Consider the following 23433-nt stretch of genomic DNA (forward strand, 5'->3'; position numbering starts at 1 on the left):
CTGGTGCCTTCAATTCCTGAGCCCTTCTAGGATTCTGCGGTACACACCAGCACATATTTCTTGTCTGAGTTCCCCTCTCCAGGCACTCACATCCTAGCTTGGGTTTCAGCCTTCTTGGCTTTGCTTATCAGTTATTTATCTACTTTCCATCTCGTAAAAGTTAACGTCATTTCTCATCTACTGTTATTTCTTTTCCATTCTTCTTCTTCTTTTGAATTGTAACTTTAAAAGCTCTTTATTATCATTTTAGTGGATTTTCAGTAAAGATGACTGTTCAATCCATTGTGTTAAATGGAAGTTCTGCATCAGTCAAACTATTCTGGTGTAATTACACTAGCCTTCATCACATTTCCAGTTCTGATACCCCAGGAATGAGTAAGAGTAACAAAGAAGTAGTTTAAAATGTAAATGAAAGATCTCTAAATAGCAAATGTTCTGCATGATTTAAAATATATTTTAGTTAATCTATATTTGCCAAATGAAATTGCTCAACTCTGTTTTTTAACCAAAAATTTATTTACACTATGACCAATTATTAATCAGCCATATAAATAATCAGACTAAATAAATTACTTCTAAAGGGTTTCTTTTAAATAGATAATTCATCCTTTTATATGCTGAATGAAATAGGCTAAGAGTTTCAGGAAGATTATAGTTTATAAATAGATTTAAGCAATGTTTCATATTCAGTACTTCCACTATCTGTGTTTAGAGAAGCAAGTTAACTAGAACTAAGTTACATGTGATTCTGAGAGCTAAATAAACTGGTTCTTATTTGGCCCTTTAAGAAGAAAACTGTCTCATATTCAATAACCTTGCCAGAAATTATCACTATCTCTATTTTACAGATAAGAAAGCTGAGGATAGGTCATTTGCAAAAGGTCAAACAGGTAACAAGTGGCAGAGAAGAAATTCAAGCTGAGATCTTCAAGGACTTTTCACAATAATCCAAACAAATTGTATTTCTCTTAATAACTTTGAATTGAATCAGTAATGATATCAGGATAAAAATATGCCTTTAAATCACAAGTCTAATGTCTTATGAGACAATTAAGATGTAAAATTAGCATTTATTAATAAACATCTATTTTATGAAGATGCTATAAGTATTAAGAAATGTCTACATAATTTTTTAAAAACTAAATCTTGAAAAGTCAAAGTACTACTTTAAATTTCTCACCCTTGAAAATTTTCACTGAAACTCTTAGGTTTAAAAACTATTATGACATTCTACATTAATCCCTCTCATGGTGTCCTTGAGAAATAGAATTTTATAATTTTAGAAAATTTGGCCTATCAGAGTATGAAATATTTACCATTATTTATAGATTTCAAGCTACTGATTATAAGCTGGTAGTTCTCAATTGGCACACTACTTTTTCTTACATATTTCAGAGCGACAGGCATTATCAACAAATCTGCTTATCACATCTAAGTTTATTTAAAAGATGCAATTTTTAAAGAAGTTTTTAAAACGCTAGTCAAGAAAGTTCCAGACTAAGGAAAGCTTTACAACAGAATAAGGTGTAAAGGAAACTGAATGGCCTGTCCAAGAGCACAGAGTTCGTTACCAACGAAGCCAGGTCCTGGGTCTTCTAACTCTAAGAAGAATGCTATTTGTACTACATAATTCTACCTCCAAAAAGACAACTATGCTGCCATTTCAATTATATAAAACACACTAAGACTCAGTAGATTTTGGTTTTTAAAGTGATGCTTTTTTTCCCAACCCTAAATTTTTGTTACTTTATTTTTAAATTTATTTTTATTTTATTTATTTATTTTCAAATAGGGTCTTGCTCTGTCACCCAGGCTGGACTGCAGCAGCATGATCATGGCTCACTGCAGACTAGACCTCCTGGGCTCAAGTAATCCTCCAGAGTACTGGGACTACAGGCATGCACCACCACGCCCAGCTAATTTTTAATTTTTTTTTTTTTGTAGAGATGGAGTCTACGTTGTGCAGGCTGGTCTTGGACTCCTGGGCTCAAGCAATCCTCCCACCTTAGTCTCCCAAAGTGCTGGGATTACAAGCATCAGCCACCATGCCCAGGCATCATTTTATAGCACATAAATTATAATGCATTGATTAAAATATATCTAAGTCACTGGGTGAGGGTGAAAAAAAGCAAATAAAATTTCGTAGCTCCAAATCTTATTGCCTGCTTTTCTATCTAATCATCTTAACTTGTTAAAACCTGAAATTCAATTTTATGTATTAAAGGGTGGACATACCTCATTTTATTGCACTTATCAGATACTGCATTTTCTAAATAAATTGAAGGTTTGTGGCAACACTGTGTTACACAAACCAGTGCCATTTTTCTAACAGCATGTGCTCACTTTATGTCTCTGTGTCACATTTTGGGACTCCTCACAATATTCCAAACTTTTTCATTGTTTTATGTATTATGGTGATCCGTGATCTTTGATATTACTGCTGTCATTGTTTTGGGGTGCCCCAAGCCCCATAAATGTTGTATGTGTTCTGACTGCTCCCCTGACAAGCCATTCTCCAATTTCTCTCCCTCTCCTTGGACCTCTCTTTTCCCTGAGACAAAACATATTGAAATTAGGCCAATTATTAATAATAACCCTACAATGGCCTCTAATTATTCAAGTGAAAGAAAGAGTCCCACATCTCTCACTTGAAATCAAAAGCTAGAAATAATCAAGCTTACTGAGGAAGGCATGTCGAAAGTCAAGACAGGCCAAAAGCTAGGCCTTTTGCACAGAATGGTTAGCTAGGTTGTGAATGCCAAGGAAAGGTTCTTAAAGGAAATTAAAAATGCTACTCCAGTGAACACATGAACGGTAAGAAAACAAACCCACCATATATAGAGAAAGTCTGAGTGGTCTGGACAGAAGATTAAATCAGCCACAACATTCCCTTCCTTAAGTTAAAACCTAATCCAGAGCAAGGTTCCAACTCTCTTCAGTTCTATGAAAGCTAAAAGAGGTGAGAAAGCTGGAGAAGACAAGTTTGATGCTAGCAAAGGTTGGTTCATGAAATTTAAAGTAAGAAGTCATCTCCATAACAACAAAGTGCAAGGTGAAGCCGGAAGTGCTGATGTAAAAGCTGCAGCAGCTTATCCAGAAGATCTAGCTTCGATAACTGATGAAGGTGGCTACGCTAAACAGCAGATTGTCAAGAGACAAAATAGACTTTTATTGGAAGAAGATGCCATCTAAGACTTTCATAGCTAGAGAGGGGAAGTCCATGCCTGGCTTCAAAACTTCAAAGGACAGTCTCATTCTCTTGTTAAGGACTAATGGTGACTTTAAGCTGAAGCCAGTGTCTCATTTACTACTCTGAAAATCTTGGGAGGCATCCTGAAAATTCATAGAATTACGCTAAATCTTCTCTGCCTGTGCTGTATAAATGCAATAACAAAGCCTGGATGAAAGCACATCTGTTTGTGGCACAGTTTACTGAATACTTCAAGCCGACTGTTCAGACCTACTGCTCAGGAAAAAAAAAAAAAAATCCTTTCCAAATAATATTGCTCATTGACAATGCACCTGGTCACCCAAGAGCCCTCACGGAGATGAACAAATAGATCAATGTTGTTTCATTGTTATGAATACAACATTGATTCTGCAGCCTGTGGAATAAGGAGTCATTTCAACTTTCAAGTCTTATTATTTAAGAAATACATTTTGCAAGGCTATAGCAGCTGTAGATAATGATTCCTTCAATGGATCTAGGTCAACTGAAAACCTCTGGAAAGGGTTAACCATTCCAGATGGCATTAAGAACGTTCATAACTAATGGTAGGAGGTCAAAATATCAAACATTAGCAATAATTTTGAAGAAGTGGATTCCAACCCTCATGGATGACTTTGAGAGGTTCAAGATTTCTGTGAAGGAAGTAACTACAGATGTGGTAGCAATAGCAAGAGAACTAGAATTAGAAGTGAAACTTGAAGATATGCTTGAATTACTGCAATCTCATGATCCAACTTAAACAGATGAGGAGTTACTCCCTATGGATGAGCAAAGAAGTGGTTTCTTGAGAAGAAATCTACTCCTGGTGAAGATGCTGTGAACATTGTTGCAATGACAAGAAAGGACATAGAATGTTACATAAACTGAGTTGATAAAGCAGCAGTAATGTTTGAGAGGATAGATTCCAATGTTGGAAGTAATTCTACTATGGGTGAAATGCTGTCAAACAGCAACACATGCTACAGAGAAATCTTTCCTGGAAGACAGAGTCCATTGATGTAGCAAACTTCACTGTTAAGCTATTTTAACTAAGATACTGCTACAGCCATCTTAACCTTCAGCAACCACCACCTGATAAGTCAGCAGACATTACCATAGAGGCAAGACCCTCCACCATCAAAAAGATTACAATTCACTGAAGGCTGATGATCATTAGCAATAAGGTATTTTTAATTAAGGTATGTACATTGTTGTTTAAGACATAATGCTAGTGCACATTTAATAGAGTACATACAGTATAGTATAAACATAACTTTTATATGTACTAGGAAAGCAAAAAAATCATGTAACTAGCTTTACTGCAGAATGCAGTGGACTGGAACAGAATCCGCAATATCTTAAGGTATTACTAGGTTTCCAACAATTAAATTTCAACACATCTTGATAGAAAAATTACAATAGTCATATAATTCTTGTATTATGTAGCTAAAAAGCAATGGGCTATTTAAATATATAGAATACCCATCTCTTTATAGCTACATGAGTTAATAATACAAGTTAGTCAGAACTTGTAGCCACTGACAGAGCACTTAGCTGGTGCCAAGCACTATTCCAAGCACTTTACTGATTCTCTAAAACCCTATAACGTACTGTATTGTTATTATCCCCATTTCACAGACGAGAAAACCACCTTCTAGGGTCACATGACCTGTACCCAAGCTGTCCAACCTCCTGCAAAAATTTCCTCTCAAAATTCTAAGCCCTCCTACCATGTTCCTTGAAACTCTTGTTGTATTACAAACATATTTCCATACCTAACTTCTTTACAACAGAATGTCTCTCTAACTTTTCATTTAACAATGAAGACTAGCCTGAGCATTTCTACCTCTGCTACCTTCCTCTTAAGCGAAGTTCCTCTTTTCCCACGCCCACATATCAGACTGGAAATGCCCTGGGTCACAAGGTGCACCCACTCATTCAAAAGTCCCTTCTCCAGGCTGGGCGCGGTGGCTCATACCTGTAATCCCAGCACTTTGGGAGGCTGAGGCTAATGGATCACCAGAGGTCAGAGGTTTGAGACCAGCCTGGCCAACATGGTGAAACCCCATGTCTACTAAAAATACAAAAATTAGCTGGGCATGGTGGTGTGCGCCTGTAATCCCAGCTACTCGGAAGACAGAAGAAATGCTTGAACCCAGGAAGCAGAGGTTGCAGTGAGCCGAGGTCACGCCATTGCACTCCAGCCTGGGCAACAACAGTGAAACTCTACCACAAAAAAAAAAAAAAAAAAAAGATCCCTTCTCTGACAAGAACGCCATTCTTTTTTTTTTTTGAGATGGAGTCTTGCTCTGTCGCCCAGGATGGAGTGCAGTGATGCAATCGTGGCTCACTGCAAGCTCTGCCCGCCGGGTTCACGCCATGCTCCTGCCTCAGCCTCCCGAGTAGCTGGGACTACAGGCGCCCGCCACCACATCCGGCTAATTTTTTGTAACTTTAGTAGAGACGGGATTTCACCGTGTCAGCCAGGATGGTCTTGATCTCCTGACCTCGTGATCCGTACGCCTCAGTCTCCCAAAGTGCTGGGGTTACAGGCGTGAGCCACTGCACCTGGCCAACAACTCCATTGTTTATGCTGCCATATGCCCTCCTACAATCTTTGTGGGACAAATGAAATGTATAGAAAGCACCTCTGGAAAATTCACATACATACAACCTTTTGCAAATAATCTGTTCCATGGCCTCCCTGGAACTCTTCTGAAGCTCTTCCATTTATAGCCTGCACACAACCCATCTCCCATCTCCGCCAGGCAGTCTCTCAAAGTATGGTCCACAGGCCACCCATATCAGAACCACCTAGAAGGTGTGTTTGAAACCATTCTAAATTTAAACCATTCTAGAGGCTTATGGAATAAGGAGTCATTTCAACTTTCTCCACTGGAATTAACTTTAGAATGGACTCCCCAAGGATGGAGCCCAGGAAACCCCATTTTAAATACTCTCCCCAGGAGACTTTTATGGCTCATTAACATTTAGTGCCCATCTCTAAGTATATATGACCCTGATTGAGAACTTGTGTTCTAAAATACTCATTTCTATTCATTTCTGCCTCATCCCTTGGCCTCATTCTAGAAGACTTTAACATCAATACAGCAATCCACCTCACCTATGTATTAGCTTCCTTGGGGGTGGGAGGAGTGGTATATTAGTGACCAGCTCCTCCTGTCCATGATAGCAACCCACTCCTGTTATTGTCACATTCTAGACCCAGAACAACTCCACTTATCAGCACTCCTAACACCAAGAGCGTACTCTGTCCAACCTATCCATCTCCCTCTCCCACCAAATCTGCTCTTGGGCCACAGCCAGACCCAATCCCATGACTTCTGCTTCCTCCCAACTAGAAAAGCCCGCCTCCAGCTTCTGTTCCGGAGGTGCCCAGCACAGATGACAGCCTGTCTCATGCCCTCTGAGACTGACTCCCCCACAGACTTCAGAAATACCGACCCTGTACCTTCCATCTCTGAGATGCCACTGTAGGACTTGGGATGCCAGAGCTAGTCTAGCAGGCTATTACCCTTAGACTCCTTTTCCATCTCCAGTTCATGTTGGCCTAGTGATAATAGCCATTATTATAACCAACATTTACAAAGCACTAACTGAATTAGGTAACAATTAATTCATTTAATCCTCGTAACTCTCTGATAGGGGTACATCATTATCCCCATCATAAACCAGTGACATTGAGGCTAAGAGAGATAAAACAATTTGCCTAAGGTCCCATAGGTAGTGTGCGACTGAGCTAAGATTCGAAGCCCTCCAGCCCCTTTCCACAGCCTGAGCTCAGGTTCCTTACCTTCTGCTCTAGTAATGGAGGAGAAGAGCAAGAAAAGAAAAGAGCAATCCAGTCATTTGCCACTTGGAGAAAACTAGCTCAGGGCTCCTATTTTGCTGGGAAACTTTGCCCTGTGCTCCACTCCTTCATCTTTATATTTGGGATTCAAGTTTTACCCTCTCCTGAGCTTTTTATAACTCATCTCCAAAAGATGGCAACAGATAGTGGTTTTTTAAAAAAGTTTTGGAAAGCTTATTCATCAGTTTTATGTTGAAACTTTTGTCTTTTATCAGATGGGACTTCTAAAGAGTAGCATGTAAAGTAATATGGAAAACTTCAAGACTGAAAATGAATACGGTGGCAAAGTTTTCAAACTCACCTCTTATTTTTCTTGTAATTCTCCAGTTGCTGGGACTGCATATGTTTGCATCTCTCTAATTCACACTGCCCACATAAGTCTTCCAGATGCAGCAGGTTGTTCTCTACCTCCTCAAAACTCGCCTCTAAATGAGCTGAAAGTATATAAAAATAAACAAACTTCGAAAGTCAGAATCCTTGATCATGATGAATACAAAAAGTATCAAAAAGGTAAAAGTTTACATTGTGGAGATTGTTTTGCATTTTTAAGTACTTTTTATTAAACTTTCTTGATGCAAAAGAAAACATACTGGCCAACATTAAAACATAATTCAAATTATCTTTTTTGACTACATTTCAAGCATTATCAAGAAATAACTTTCCTAAATACTTATTAACCACGAAGACAAAGACATGGAGAAACATTATCTTGATTAATGTAATGCTATATCCTAATGATCCCATATACCACATGCGAATAACCAATTTTCACATAATAAGAATATGGCAAAATATAATTAACACAAATTATACCTAACCTAACCTAATTATACCTATACTTAACTAACTTAATATCTGTGTTTCTAAATTATGTTAGCATTTGTTTTGCCTCCAGCACATCACATACACAAATCTTCAAGGCAGGGTAGATATGCACAAATACCTGGTAAGCATGGGTTACCAGGCTACTCAGTGGTTGGGTGAGGAAGTGACTTCACTCTGCCTGTCAGGTGACTAGTCTTTCACTACTCCACTCTGCTGCTATGCCACAGAGCCTTGCAGCTTTATTGGAACATGAAGATCACCCACTCAAACCTTTCACTGAAAAGATTCAAGACTAAAGCCTAGAAAAACAAATACAGTGCCTTGCCCAAACAAGCTAGTGAAGGGCCACACGGCCAGTGAAGGGCAGTCAGGAATCTAAACTGAATCCCTCTCACATTACACTGATTTCCAGTTGATAGGATGCTAAGTAAACTGAGATTGTAGGGGCAAGGATTAGTTGTTTTCTCATATGAAAGAAAAGCTTTTGAGGTCAAACATTGGAGAACTCAGAGCCTCATAACTAGTTATCTATTATTCACTGACATATGACAGTCACTGGGATACAAAGATGAAAAAGACAGTCCTGGAGCTCAAGGAGCTTACAGGAGAGGGGAGACATATTTCAATGGCAACAGAGCATTACAGAGTGAGGTACCGTAGGAACTCAAAGGAGTGGCATCTAACACAGATGAGGGAAAGCTCAGCAAGAAATGATTCCCAAGCCGGGAAGTAACAGTGATCCAGTGGGGAAGGGAGCAGTGAAGAGGAACAAGATGGCTCTGCGGCCTTCCAGTCTTGGGTTCATTTAAACGGCTACAGTATAATTCCTTCATTTACGTACTAGCTTTTCATATGACTTTCTAAACCAGCTTTCATAGCATTTAGGTTTGAGACAAACTCCTCAAATTTCAACTTACAATTACAAGTTTATTGTGATGCAAATGTTTGCCCAGAGAGCAATTAGGCACAAGAAAGAAAGATATCCAAATAGGAAAGGAGGAAGTTGAAATGCCCCTTTGCAGATGACATGATCTTATGTAGAGAAAACTCTAAAAGCGCCACCAAAAAAACTTTTAGACCTTGATAAATAAATTCAGTAAAGTTGCAGGATACAAAATCAACATACAAAAATCAGTAGCATTTCTATACACCAACGATGAAATTGCAGGGGGCAAGAAATCAAGAAAGCGGTCCCATTTACAATAGTTACAAAAAATTACAATACTTAAGAATAAATTTAACCAAGGGAAGGAAAGAGCCAGGTGCGGTGGCTCACACCTGTAATCTCAGCACTTTGGGAGGCTGAGGCAGGAGGATCGCTTGAGCCTAAGAGTTTGAGACCAAGGGGATGAAAGATCTCTACATGACAAACTATAAAATACTAATGAAAGGAATTGAAGAAGACACAAAAACGAAAAGACATCCCTATGTTCAAGCATTAGAAGAATATTGTGAAAATGATCATACTGCCAAAAGTGATCTACAGATTAAATGCAATCCCTATCAAAACACCAATGACATTCCTCACAGAAATAGAAAAAAAAAATTCTAAAACTCATATGGAATCACACAAGACCCTGAATAGCCAGAGTAATCCTGAGCAAAAATAACAAAGCTGGAAGCATCAGATTGTCTGACTTCAAAATATACTACAAAAAGCTATAGTAACCAAAACAGCATGATGCTAGCATAAAAACAGACATGCTGGAACAGAACAGAGAACCCAGAAAATCCAAAAATAAATCCACATATTTATAGCCAATCAGTTTTTGACAAAGGCACAAAGAACATTCATTGGGAAATACATGGTCTCATCAATAAACGATGCTGCGTTAAGTGAATATCCATATGCAGAAGAATGAAACTAGACCCCTAACTTTCACCCTAGAAAAAAATCACCTCATAATGGATTAAAGACTTAAATGTAAGAGCTGAAACCATGAAACTACTAGAAGAAAACATACGGGAAACATTTCAGAACATTGGTTTGGATAAAGATTTTATGGAGAAGACTTCAAAGGCACAAGCGACAAAAGCAAAAATAGACAAACTAGATTACATCAAACTAAAAAGCTTCTGCCTGGGAAAAAAAAAATCAAGACTGAAAACACAACCAGCAAAACGGGAGAAAATACCTGCAAACGACTCATCCCACAAGGGATTAATATCCTTTCCTTTGAATATATCCCTAGTATAGGACTGCTGGCCATATGGAGTTCTATTTTCGTTTTGTTTTGTTTCAGAGGAACCTCCATACTGTTTTTCATAAGGGTCCTACTAATTAAAATTCCCAAGAAATTCTTATACAAGGAACCCAAACAATTCAACAGCAAAAAATAAAAATAAAAAAAAAATCCTGGCCGGGCGCGGTGGCTCAAGCCTCTAATCCCAGCACTTTGGGAGGCCGAGACAGGTGGATCACTGGGTCAGGAGATCAAGACCATCTTGGCTAACATGGTGAAACCCAGTCTCTACTAAAAAATACAAAAAACTAGCCAGGCGAGGTAGCGGGCGCCTATAGCCCCAGCTACTCGGGAGGCTGAGGCAGGAGAATGGCATGAACCCGGGAGGCGGAGCTTGCAGTGAGCTGAGATCCGGCCACTGCACTTCAGCCTGGGCGACAGAGCGAGACTCTGTCTCAAAAAAAAAAAAAAAAAAAAAAAAAATCCTATTAAAAAATGGGCAAATGAACTGAATAGACATCTCTCAAAAGAAGGTACATGAATGGCCAATGGGTATATGGAAAAATCTTCAACATCACTAATTATAAGGGAAATACAAATCAAAACCACAATGAGATAACATCTCACCCTAGTTAGAAAAGCTATTGCCAGATGGAAATAACAGGCACTAGGGACTCAAAAAGGGGGAAGGGTGGGAAGGGACAAAGACTGAAAAACTACCTATTGGGTACAATGTTCACTATTTGGGTATTGGGTACACTACAAGCCCAATCTCTTCCAATATGCTATACAGCCACACAATAAACAAGCACTTGTACCCCCTTACCCCCAAAACTAATAATAAAAAAAAATAGTTATTACCCAAAAGACCAAAAACAACAAATTCTGGCAAGGATGCGGAGAAAGGGGAGTTCTCATACGCTGTTGGTGGAAATTTAAATTAGCATAGCCATTATGGAAAACAGTATGGAAGTTCCTTAAAAAATCAAAAGTAGAACTACCATATGACCAGCAGTCCCACTACTATCGGGAATACAGCCAAGGGAAAGGAAATCAGTATCTTGAAGCGTTATCTGCACTCCCATGTTCATTGCAGCTCTATACACAATAGCCAAGACGTAAATTCAACCTAAGCATCCATCAACAGATGAATGGATAAAGAAAATGTGTTACATATAAACGATGGAATACTATTCAGCTGTAAAAAAAGATTTAAGTACTATCATTTGCAGCAACATGGGTGAGCCTCGAGGACGGTATGTTAAGTGAAATAACCCAGGCACAGAAAGACAAATACTGTATGTTTTCACCCAGATGTGGAAGCTAAACACGTTGATCCCAGGGAAGTAGACGGTAGAATAGTGCTTACTAGAGGTTGCTGGGGAGGTGGGCAGTAGCCAAAGGTTGGTTAACAGATACAAAATTACAGCTAGATAGGAAGAGTAAGTTCTAGTATTCTATAGCACTGTATAGAGAGTATAACAACTTACTGTATATGTTCAAATAGCAAAAGAGGGGATTTTGAATGTTCCCAACACAAAAAAATGGTGTTTGAGGAGATGGATGTGCTGACCACCTTGATTTATTACACACTGTGTACATGTATCAAAAATCACATTGTGCCCTATAAATATACACAATTGTGTGTCAATTAAAAATAATAATAAAAGCAAAAAATACACAAAAACTTAAAAATTTTTAAAAGAAAAGACAAGGCAGAAACTGGGAGAAAATCTTTGTAGAACATACCTGATAAAGGACTGATACCCAAAATATTACAAAGTACTCAATTTGCAACTGAGGGACAGTCTACAAAATATCTGATCACCATGTCTCAAAAAATTGTCAAGGTCATCAAAAATAAAAACGTTTGAGAAACTGTCAGAGCCAGGAGGAGCCTAAGAAGACAAGATGACTAAATTTAATGTAGTCTCCTGAATGGGATCTTGGAACTGAAAAGAATTATTAAGTTAAAAAATTTTTTTAAAGTATGAATTTTTATTAATGAAGATTTTATTTTTAATCTTTGTTTGATCCAAACAGCTGTTAGATAATCCAGAAGTGTTGACATTTTCACTTTTTATCCTCCTCTCAAGTATTTATCCTTTGAGTTACAAATAATCCAATTACATTTTTTATTTTAAAATATACAGTTATTATTGGCAATATATTGGCAACCCAGTCACCCTACTGTGCTATCAAATAGTAGGTCTTATTCCTTCTTTTTTTTTTTTTTTGACACTTTCCAATACCCTAAATTTTAACTCTACTAAATATTTGTGCTTGTAAAAACTCCCTCTCCCCTCTGCTAGGGTATAAGGCTTAAAAACATGAATTTGGTGGGGGGGAATAAATTTTATTTAAAAGTAAAAATATGATGACAAGCAGTTTAGCAGTTTTCTTCAGACATTTTAGGTACTGACTTTTATCATACTGATGTATCACTGAAAACCACTGGTAAATCTGGAAACGGCAATAATAATGTAGTTCAGGGTGGTTTTGAACCTAGCTTCAGGGGCCACATCAAACAGCTACTATATGTGATTATGGAATGCTTAAATGAAACAATTTGTAAAATCTAAATTTTAGCCAATAACTATACTTAAGACTTTTAAGAAAGTCACAAATGGTACATAAAGAGTTTATATGGGGGAATCAGGCAAAACGATGTACTGCCATTTACATATATATATATTTTTTGTAGAGACGAGGCCTCGCTATGACCTGGCTGGTCTTGAACTCCTGGGCTTGAGTGATCTTCCTGAGCTGGCCTCCCAAAGTGCTGAAATTACAGGTGTGAGCCACCACACCCAGCCTACATTGTTTTTTGTTTTATTAAATGAAAAACTGACTAGGAGATTCAGCTTGGGAACTAGTACTCCTAGCACTAAAGAAGCAATACTCAGTTCATTCTGTTATAACTAGTCTGACAGGGTCTTAAAATGTATAAAAGACTATCATAGCTAATAGGATTATGTAAAAGGTTGTTTCACTTTGATTAGTGATAAAAACTAGAATAGTTAAATTTAATATAGACTCCATTTAACTCTAAGCTACTTGGTGCATTCAGTATCATGCACGTACGCTTAGCATATGGGGGACTGGTTAAGAGCTAGGCTTTGAAGCACAAGCTTAAAAACCCAGCTCTGCTCCTGCCAGATGAGATGCAATGTGATACCTCGTCTGTGAAGAGAGAGCTAACAACACATATCTTGCAAAGCTGTTAAAAGGATTAAATGAGCCAAAGTACCTAAACTTAATACTTGACAGTTAGTAAATAATTAATGTTTGAATATAAAAAATATAGAGAAAATTTTTAGATTAGCTAAGTTTTATATTTAATAAAAGTCATTTAAAACTAATAATTTCATTGACCAGTAATGATTATGATGTAAACAAGATCTATGGATCTATTAGATCAAAATGTCAACAACATTTTCATTTTTACCTTACAAACTTACACACCTATGAGTTATTTTCCAGACTATATTCTTAGACTTAAGATCTCCTACTGGTAAAAGGAATGAAACTTCAAATGATTTTTCTGAAAAGAAACTATGTAATGGAGCCAACAATTATTCTATGCTGGAAAATGTGTATGTTCTTTTTACCTTTTTAATCTTTATCTGGACAGATGGCAATTTCCATTTAGATTCTAGCTCTGTTGGTTGACTACAGAGCTAATGAGGCCAGGAACTTAAATGAGGTTGATCTCTAGGCAGGCCAATTAATTTCTCATGGACAGAACTTCTGTTCTAGGTACAAATTGTACTTGCTGCCCCAGTCACTCTTTTGTTAATAACGTGGTGACCAGATGAAAACATGTGAGTGGTTTATCAACCTGGAATTCCTAATGAGAAACACACTGTACATACTTCTGAATAGGACAGCATCATGCTCTTGTGCTGAATGACAAATTTAGACTAAAAATGCTTGAAATAGTCAGTGGTCATTTGACGTTAACACCAAATTCATATTTATGTTCTCCCCTTTAAAAAGCTTCACAGGCTCCCGAACCCTTTCAAGTTAAACTTCTTATCATTCAGAGACCTACTGCTCTCCGGCCACAAACTGTGTTTACTTCACTTCTTTCCTTCACATATTCTACATTACAGCAAAACAAGATGAGTCCTGCACGTTGGTACCTCCTCCTCCTTGCCTCTGCCTGTCCCTAACCCTGGCCCGTCTTTTCAGGCTTAGGCCAGTGGCAGCCCGCCCTCCTCCCACAGGGCTCCCTTCCTCTTCTGTGCTTCCCCAGACCTTTCAGCCTCACATAGGACTGACATTCTGACTGATATCATCCAACTAGTTGTGTCCTCTCATCTCTCTCAGGAATCAGTAAGGGCCTTAAAGGTGCAGACTGTATTTTTGCTTCTTTGCTATCCCCTAATAACTTGCCTGTTGAATTCAATAAAGAATAATTGCTGGTGATAGAATGATTCTATTACTCTAACATGTAAAATAACCAAGAAGGCAAATCTATTCATGGTCATCTAGTTTAAATATTAAGAGATTATGCCAAATTTTGTAAAAGAATAAACATAAGCAAGGAACTTAGAAAACATTAAACAACATGATGATACTTTTAGTATATTAAACCAGGTCACATTATCAGTGACTTAAAACAGAAGAAGTGATGAAAATTTTCCACTTTAACATTAGCAGATTTGAAATCAGTAACAAAATATAAAAGAATTGGTATAAAAAAAATTTTCATCCCTTCTTATATTAAAAACTTAAAAAAGCTCTTCATATAATAATGACAAGTACATACATAATGTGGATTCTGAATATTTTATGTTGAATTTAAGTTGGCAGAAATTTAATTTTCCTGTCACAGCCTGCTCATTTCCTGTTGCAAAACAAGTTGCATATATGAGTACATTTGGTAACCAACTTAGGATGCATATACATAAAATACTAGCAGGCCTCCATGGACACAAATATACCTTTATAAGAAGCTCAAGTCTCACCATTTTGCTCGCTATAACAACAGCATATGTCTCATTTAGTGATCAGTGGAAGAGATAGGTAGAATTTTATTGTGAAAAGCCATTTGGGAATGCCTGACAGCTGTGCAAAAGAGAGCTTCACAAATCTTTGTGAGAAGGCCGTCCCAGAGGAAAAGCAATTCTGTTTGGAATTTTTCTTTATGCCATTTGTTTCAAATACATATTATCTGTAGTGTAACCACTAATATATAAAGAATGAAGCAGCACAGTAAAATTATTTCCCACTTAATGAGTTCTTTTCTAACAAAATAATTAGCCTCATGGAACAAAGAAACCTCCTTTGGCTGCAAACCCATAGGTCACAGAGGCCAGGTACTGAAAGACCACAAGACTCTTCAAATGCTTACGTTACATTTTTATGTACTAAGGTAATAAGGTAACGATGGTATGAATAAGGAAACTTTAAGAAGTACATTAACTTGCAAAAACCATTAGGGAACAAATGAGATCTATGTAGTAGCCTAAAAGGTGTCTAAGAGAATTAATGTGCCTCTCGAAGGGTCTAACCTCAGAAGGGAACCTGGACATATGATAATCTAGTTCATGAAAAACCAACAGAGCTATGATAATTTCTCTGTTAGATGCCCTTTAAAATCTGTACAGAAGAAAGCAAAATAATACTATATCAGGCTAGGTCAAATCAAAAGAAAAAGACAAACTCAGTATATGGCTGCCATTCTCTTATATCTAAGAATTGTTATCTAAGAATTAACAGAATCTTCTGGCTGGGTACAGTGGTTCAATCCTGTAATGCCAGAGCTTTGGGAGGTTGAGGCAGGAAGATCGCTTGAGTCCAAGAATAGTTTGAGGCTGCAGTGAGCTATGATCACACCACCGTGCTATAGCCTGGACAACACAGTTAGACTCTGTCTCTAAAAAAAATTAAAATTTTAAAACAAAAAACTCAGAATCTTCTGTTCTAGATGAAGGGAACAGTCTTTTTAAAATAGGTCATATAAAGTAAACTAAGAAATAGAGAAAATTCAAAGACAAGGCTTTAACATTTTGAATGTCAACAAAGGAATAGGATTATACTACCCTCTAGTGGAAGTTCAAGAGAATTCAGTATATACTTTTCAAACATATTTTTCCAGTTTTATGATTAAAAAGCACTGTGGTTTTTCACAGAATAAAAACATTCCATTGTATGCTTACACACTTTCAATGTACAGAATACTAGTATCACCACATTGAATGTTGTGGTTTTGCATTCTAAACTGTTTTGCAGCACAAGCTAAATTGCGTAACTTCCATCCGAACCCTCCTGTCACAGAATAACGGTTTTATAAATTCACAAAGGCTAGAGAGGTCCCCATCAGAATGTCGACATCTTGATGGCAGATACCCACCCTTGTTCACTGCTGTGTATCCAGAGTCTGCACACAGTGTGTGGTGCGTGGCAGATGCCCAGCATGTACCAGGCACTGTGCTAAGTGGTTACGTTTATCACCTCATTTAATCCTCCAAATACCTATGAGACAGGTATGCTCATCATCATTTTGCAGACAAGCAGACTAAAGCTTGGAGTCGTTGAGAAATCTGCACAGTTCTTAAAGTGAGGAAGTTGTAGGACTGGGAGCCAAACTCAGATCTGTTCATAGCCCTTGTTTTCCAGTTCCCAGCATACCTTTATTATTTATTTTTAAAATGACAAACCTTATCAGTAAGTATCAATTAAATAGGCTTCTGCAAGCTGGACTGAAACCAATATGAATGGATCATCTGCCGTAACTTAACAATTCCCAAGGGGCTAGGTACCAGGAGTCATATTAATGAAGCCATGGGATAACACAGCTAAAAGCATCATCAAAAGTCCAAATTGCTCACATAAGATACAACCTGTACCCTTCAATAAAAGCAGACCCTCTAGAGAGCAAAGTAAAATCAAGAGAATGAAACAGCCTGGAAAATGAGGGACTGACAGGATATGGTGTTACATCTGACAGTGAAAGGGCAACAAGTTCAAAGAAGTTAGGGGAACCATGTGACCAAATAAAATCGCTAACTGTTTTCTTCTAAGTGTGTTTTTATTTTTTATTATTGCTTAACTATTTAAGCCTTGTAATATTATGTCAAGGTATTTGAGTGATAATAGGAGAGATTTTGAGGCTCAAAAAAAAAAAAAAAAAAACAGTAAGTGAGCATTTAAAACACTAAATGTTTCCAAAATCTAAGAATGATACATAAATGCATCAAAATGAATTCACAAAGTACATTAATGGTGCAGATATATGTTTATACAACTTCATCAAATTTGGCTTCAAAGTGTTTATTTTCCTACTGTAAAGAATATCATTGCAGGCCACGGTGGCTCACGCCTGTAATCCCAGCACTTTGGGAGGCGAAGGCGGGCAGATCATGAGGTCAGGAGATCGAGACCATCCTGGCTAACATGGTGAAACGCCATCTCTACTAAAAAAAAAAATACAAAAAATTAGCCGGGCATGGTGGCAGGTGCCTGTAGTCCCAGCTACTTGGGAGGCTGAGGCAGGAGAAGGGTGTGAACCTGGGAGGCAGAGCTTGCAGTGAGCTGAGATTGTGCCACTGCACTCCAGCCTGGGCAACAGAGAGCTCCATCTCAAAAAAAAAAAAAAAAAGTATCATCAGCACTGATTCTATAAAGCTTAAATTGCTTAGCTAAAAGCCTCATGATTTTAAGACATCTCTCTCTGGTCTTATTCTAGGCCAACAAATACTAACTAGGTCTCTAAAATTTCAAGTTTTGATATGCTATCTTCCACAGTCATTCATTATTAATTATAAATACCAGGCAAATAACAGCAATAGATTAAAACCCAAAGGAAGCATGTATTCCAAAGGTTAACAGATAATTCAGATTGGCATTATATATGAAAAACCACCATCCAGACACACCTTCTAAAAAAAACCTGAACTCACTCTCTAAAAAGAGCTCAATATCGGTTAGACACAGACGAGAGGAAAAAAAATGACTCAAATTAATTTAGAAGTTACTAACTTGAACAGTTATCAGATAATCTTTTAGCTTTCACTTGTGTTTAGTGTTAGATGTTCTCAGATTACTAAAAAAGAAAGGATTCAAGTGAACATCTAGAAGGCCTATCTTGTGCATTTAAGAAGCCAAAATGCAGTTTCTGAAGAATAAGGTCATGTATCACTAAACATCAAACCTTTTTCAGGATATCAGAATCCTAATTGGGAATGAACATATACTATATTCTATGAAAGATTTATAGAGCCTGCATTTCCTTTTTTTTTTTTTTTTTTTTGAGACAAGAGTCTGGCTCTGTCGCCCAGGCTGGAGTGCAGTGGCCGGATCTCAGCTCACTGCAAGCTCCGCCTCCCGGGTTCACGCCATTCTCCTGCCTCAGCCTCCCGAGTAGCTGGGACTACAGGCGCCGGCCACCTCGCCCGGCTAGTTTTTTGTATTTTTTAGTAGAGACGGGGTTTCAGCGTGTTAGCCAGGATGGTCTCGATCTCCTGACCTCGTGATCCGCCCGTCTCGGCCTCCCAAAGTGCTGGGATTACAGGCTTGAGCCACCGCGCCCGGCCAGAGCCTGCATTTCCTAAACAGAATTGACTATGACAATAATTAGAATTGTGGCAGAATGCATTTAATCAGCAGAGTGGTATTAAGCAAACAACAACCATCTGTAAACAGATTTACTGTCAGCTGGGGAAGTAAAAGAGGTTATCATAAGAGAACATGTCTGCAAAGAAGCATACAACCAATGAAAAGCAAGTGACTCAAAGAGATACAGAAAGATGAGCTGAAAGAAAGTGGCTACGAAGAATGTTCCAAACATCTTAAAGGCTATGTCCAAGGCTTGGGAATGACCATTACTATACCGGTAAGAGGAAACCAATGCAGAGGGCAACGACAGCCATTTTACATTTCTCTAAGACCTAGAATCTCCTTTCCATGCCCTGCCTTCAGAAATAACAAAACACTGACCCTGAAAGGCGTGGCAACAGCCAGGGGACTTGAAGAATACAGTTCATAGAGACCTACTGAGAGCCCCCATCCTGCTGCCTCATCACCTCATCCTACTGCCTCATACTGATATGGAGGATATCATCAATGTGGTTGGGATCCCAGATGCATTTATAAATTTTATGATCCTGAGCAAGTTGCAACCTCTCCAAGCCTTAGTTTATCTGTAAATCGGGAATAATAAAAGCTACTTTTGTGGGGTTCTTGTGAGAATTACAGATAGTATCGTAAAGCATCTAATAATCTGACATAGAGTAGGTGCTATAAACAAATGATAGCTACTGTTATCAGCAACAGCACTCCAAATACTATGTATCTATTTTGTTCACATACAACAAACTGTTTTATGACTTGCAAATTACTTGCCTTGTATATCAGTTGTGTTTTGCTTTGAATAAGGCAATATTAAAAACAGGAGGAGATAATAGAATATCTTCAGCTTCTCACCTAAAAGACTAAAACAGGTTATTAGCTCATACAGACAGCTCCTACCTCCTACTTTACTAAGATCTTAAGCTTGATTAGGAAATAGTAAGCTACAGTATTATCCTTAGATGTGGCATCATCAAACATAAAAGACAATTTTCTGAATATAAACCCAAGAAAAAAAGAATACCAATATAATCCATCCAAATGAACAACGCCAAAAAAATAAATTTCCAGAGTATAAATTTAGCCAAACTGGTACCCTGATTTACACTGTTGTTGTTGTTGTTGTTGTTGCTGTTGTTTGAGACAAGGTCTCACTATGTTGCCCAGGCTGGATTCAAACTTCTGGGCTCAAGCAATTCTCCTGCCTCAGTCTCCAGAATAGCTGCAACTGCAGGCACACGCCACCACAACCAGCACAAGTACCCTCATTTAACCAGGTTTGTTTGATCTCTAATCCGTTTGAAGAGAAAAAAAAACACTACAAGACATGAAGTTCTAGCAGATCTAAAGTTTAAAAGCAGCAATTTCTGGAATACATTCTACAGTCAGGACAAAGTCAGCTAATCCATTTTCTACATGTATGCTTTCAAACAGAGACCAAATGTCAACAAAGACAACCCGAGTCACTTTAAGATCAACATAATTATGTGTCCTGAGCTGACCTGAGGCAGAAACAGTTAGAACTAATTTCTACGCTTTACATCATTTTCTGTCAAATGCTCAACTAATCAAAATATGAAATTAAGTAGAAATCATGATTTTCCAAAAAATCCTGTTAACCCAGAATTTCATGTGTTCCTAAAAAGCTTTGAAATTACACCAAACCCTGCCCAAGTTGTTTTCATTCCTAAAAGTAATGAATGAAAACATCGGACTTACTCAGATTTGCTGTCATGGATTCTAAGTCTGCGATTAAAGCTGGGAGCTGCTGGAGCTGCTCCTGCAGCTCCACGAGGCTTGTCTTTTTCTTCTCCCAGTGCGCAGAAAGCATGACCACTTCACTATCCACCAGCTGCAGCACACAAGAAGGGGGGCAAAGTGAAACCAGCTTTTAGGCACAAAGAAAGTACAGTTAACGTAATGAGATTTAATGTTACCTTTAACAACCCCTCTACTCAGTAGAGATTACGGTACATTCTAAAAGAGACTGAAGCTGTTTTCATTTTTAGAAAAGAACCAACTTAATATTCAGTACAGGAAACCTCAAATTACTGCTTGTATCACTGCATCTTAACCCAGAGAAGAGAAAGTTTAAAAATGACTTTAGAAGTCACTTCTAAGTATACCCTGTTTTAAGCAGACCATATATTTGAAAATCCAAATCTAAAAAAAATTAAAACAAAAAACGACCACTAACAACCAAAAAGAAAACAAACATAAAACATAATTAACAGGTATTTACTGGCTTTACAAAAGGAAGTCCTCAAACAAAAGTTCCCTAATACATTTAGAATATATCATGATTCAATTTACATTTAAACAGGAATACTTATTGAATAAAGTATATAAAGGAATTTTGAGGAAATTGGCCAATTCCAAAATTCCAGAAAAAGAGGAAATGATTTAAGTTAACAAGGAATTCAGCAGATGTAAAGGGTTCCTAATAGCAAGGTTGTGAAATTCCAGAGTAGCCTAAGATAATTCTAACTTCTTTCGCTAAAGACTATAAAGAAAATGATAAACATTAGTTTCTCCCAGACAATTTTGTTTTGGTCTTACCCCAGTGGGAGGGACAAGGGCCTAGAAAGATTTAGAAGAAGCAAGAAGAAGAGGTAATCTTTTGAAAATATCAACATGAATAAGCAAGAACTGTGGAAAAAACTCCATAATCTGTACAATAAAAAATAAAGGTGACAAAACCCATTATGTGACAGAAGAAAATGAATTTGAATATTCACAACAGACAATTTGCACATCTCGAGATTAAGGTTCTCTTTTTTTTTTTGAGACGAAGTTTCGCTCTTGTTGCCCAGGCTGCAGTGCAGTGGTGATATCGGCTCACCGCAACCTCCGCCTCCCAGGTTCATGTGATTCTCCTGCCTCAGACCCCCCAGTAGCTGGGACTACAGGCGCCTGCCACCACACCCGGCTAATTTTTTGTATTTTTAGTAGAGATAGAGTTTCACCAAGTTTGCCAGGCTGGTTTTGAACTCCTGGCCTCAAGCAATCCATTGATCTTGGCCTCCCAAAGTGTTAGCATTACAGGCATGAGCCACTGTGCCCAGCCAGGACTAAGGCTCTTTAAGAGTTAGAATCTGAATACAACTGATTCTTACCAAGTTCCACTTAAATAGTAAGAAAGAACTTTGGAAGAATGATTATATCAAAGATATAAAATTATTTGTATGTGGTACTAGATTGTTTTTGTTTGTACATTTCACTATAGTAGGAATTCTCATTTGAAATAAGGAACTAAGCTATGATACATCTCCTTGCAGTTTCTCAGCCCACGCTGGAGGGATAAGCACATCATCTCTTCATTCAAGCCTCAATTGAGCTAGGAGGCCACACCAAGTTTCACACACACTGCATTTCTCATTATTTTTGTGTACTTAAAAATGTCTGTTGCCAACTGGTCTTTAAAAATATCTTTAAAAGTAGCTTAAAACACACTGAAAAAACAGCTACAATACAATAAGGAAACCAAAGCCTGAAATAAGGATCTATGCTCACAAAATTCATTTATAATATTCCACAAACTTCCACTGACCACCCACTATTTGCTAAGCCCGATTATGGGTACTGAAGATGTAATGACAAACAAATCAGAAAAGAAATTCCTGACCTCTTATTGTTTATATTTTAGTGGCAGGCCTCATAAATTTTCTTAACTTCAGATTTTAAACTCTAAACAAAAAAATTCCTATATTATGATGCTATTTTGGTTAATAATTTGAAAACTCTAGAATAAATAATTTTTAGATATTAACCATTTCTTACTGAAAATTAAAGCGCAATATTTAAATATTAAAATTTAACTACAGTTTAGTTCATGCCTGCAATAAAACTGAAAACTAAATTCTGAATATAGAATATAAACATAAGTAGAAAAACTGTATCAGAAAACACGAAACTATCACTTAAGTTTAAAAGAATGGAAGGGTAAACAGATTCTCAGAAATTATCAATACTAAATCAATACTAAAACATTTTGAACATTTCTAAGTATCAGACCCTGTGCTAAGCAATTTACATATATTATCTCATTTAAACCACACAGCAACCCTATACACTAAGCAATATTATAATCTCCATTATACAGATTTTTAAAATTGAGGTGTAATGGAAGTTAAGTTACTTCCTCAAGGGCCACAGTGGACTTAGATTCCATCCCAGGGAATTTGACAGTAAGCCTATGCTCTTAATCAACATACTAGGGATTCTGTTATAGGGGTATATAAAGGAAAGAAAAGTAAAAATCTAGCAAAAGAAAGGGTTCTGAAAAACTGTACTGTTACCTATTCATTTTATCATTGTAATTTCTTAATGATAAAAAAAGTTATCTCCAGAAGTTCCATTTTTCTACTTCAAAGTAACTCGCAATAAACCCAGATTCACCACCAGGAAATCAAGTTTAAGGACTAAGACAAACCCATAGTGCTTTATTCCAAAATTCTTTCTGGCAGTTATTGAGGTTAGGAGAAGGAAGAAAAAGCACACCAATGATGAAAAGGCACACCAATGATGTAGAGTAGGATCTTAGTACAAAACTCAGTAGTTCAGAGTTTTAAAGAACACATCGTTTTATTTGATTTCCACACAAGTTTGACAAGCAGAATAAGTAGTGTTAAGCCATGTTATAGATGAGAAAACTAAGAGAGGCCATGTTATCTGCCCAAGGTCAACAGGTATTCGTGCAGCAAGGCGCAGAAACCAGGATTTCCATCACTAAATTCAGTTCACTTTCTGCCACAGGCAGAGGAAATCCA

The 23433-nt window shown here is 37.5% G+C and overlaps 1 protein-coding gene across 4 annotated transcripts in view; it reads right to left on the reverse strand.

The window, feature by feature from the left end:
• The window catches only part of DTNBP1 (dystrobrevin binding protein 1), a 150785-nt gene that overhangs the window by 89883 nt on the left and 37469 nt on the right, over nucleotides 1-23433 (reverse strand). For all 4 annotated transcript variants that reach the window (XM_007973635.3, XM_073005677.1, XM_007973633.3 and 1 more), the window contains 2 exons: nucleotides 20384-20516; nucleotides 7381-7513 (listed from right to left, as the gene is read on the reverse strand). In XM_007973635.3, coding sequence (XP_007971826.1) covers nucleotides 7381-7513; nucleotides 20384-20516 — 266 coding nt within the window. The remainder of the gene's footprint in view (nucleotides 1-7380; nucleotides 7514-20383; nucleotides 20517-23433) is intronic.

Source organism: Chlorocebus sabaeus, chromosome 17 (assembly GCF_047675955.1).
Source record: "Chlorocebus sabaeus isolate Y175 chromosome 17, mChlSab1.0.hap1, whole genome shotgun sequence".
Classification (NCBI taxonomy): domain Eukaryota; kingdom Metazoa; phylum Chordata; class Mammalia; order Primates; family Cercopithecidae; genus Chlorocebus; species Chlorocebus sabaeus.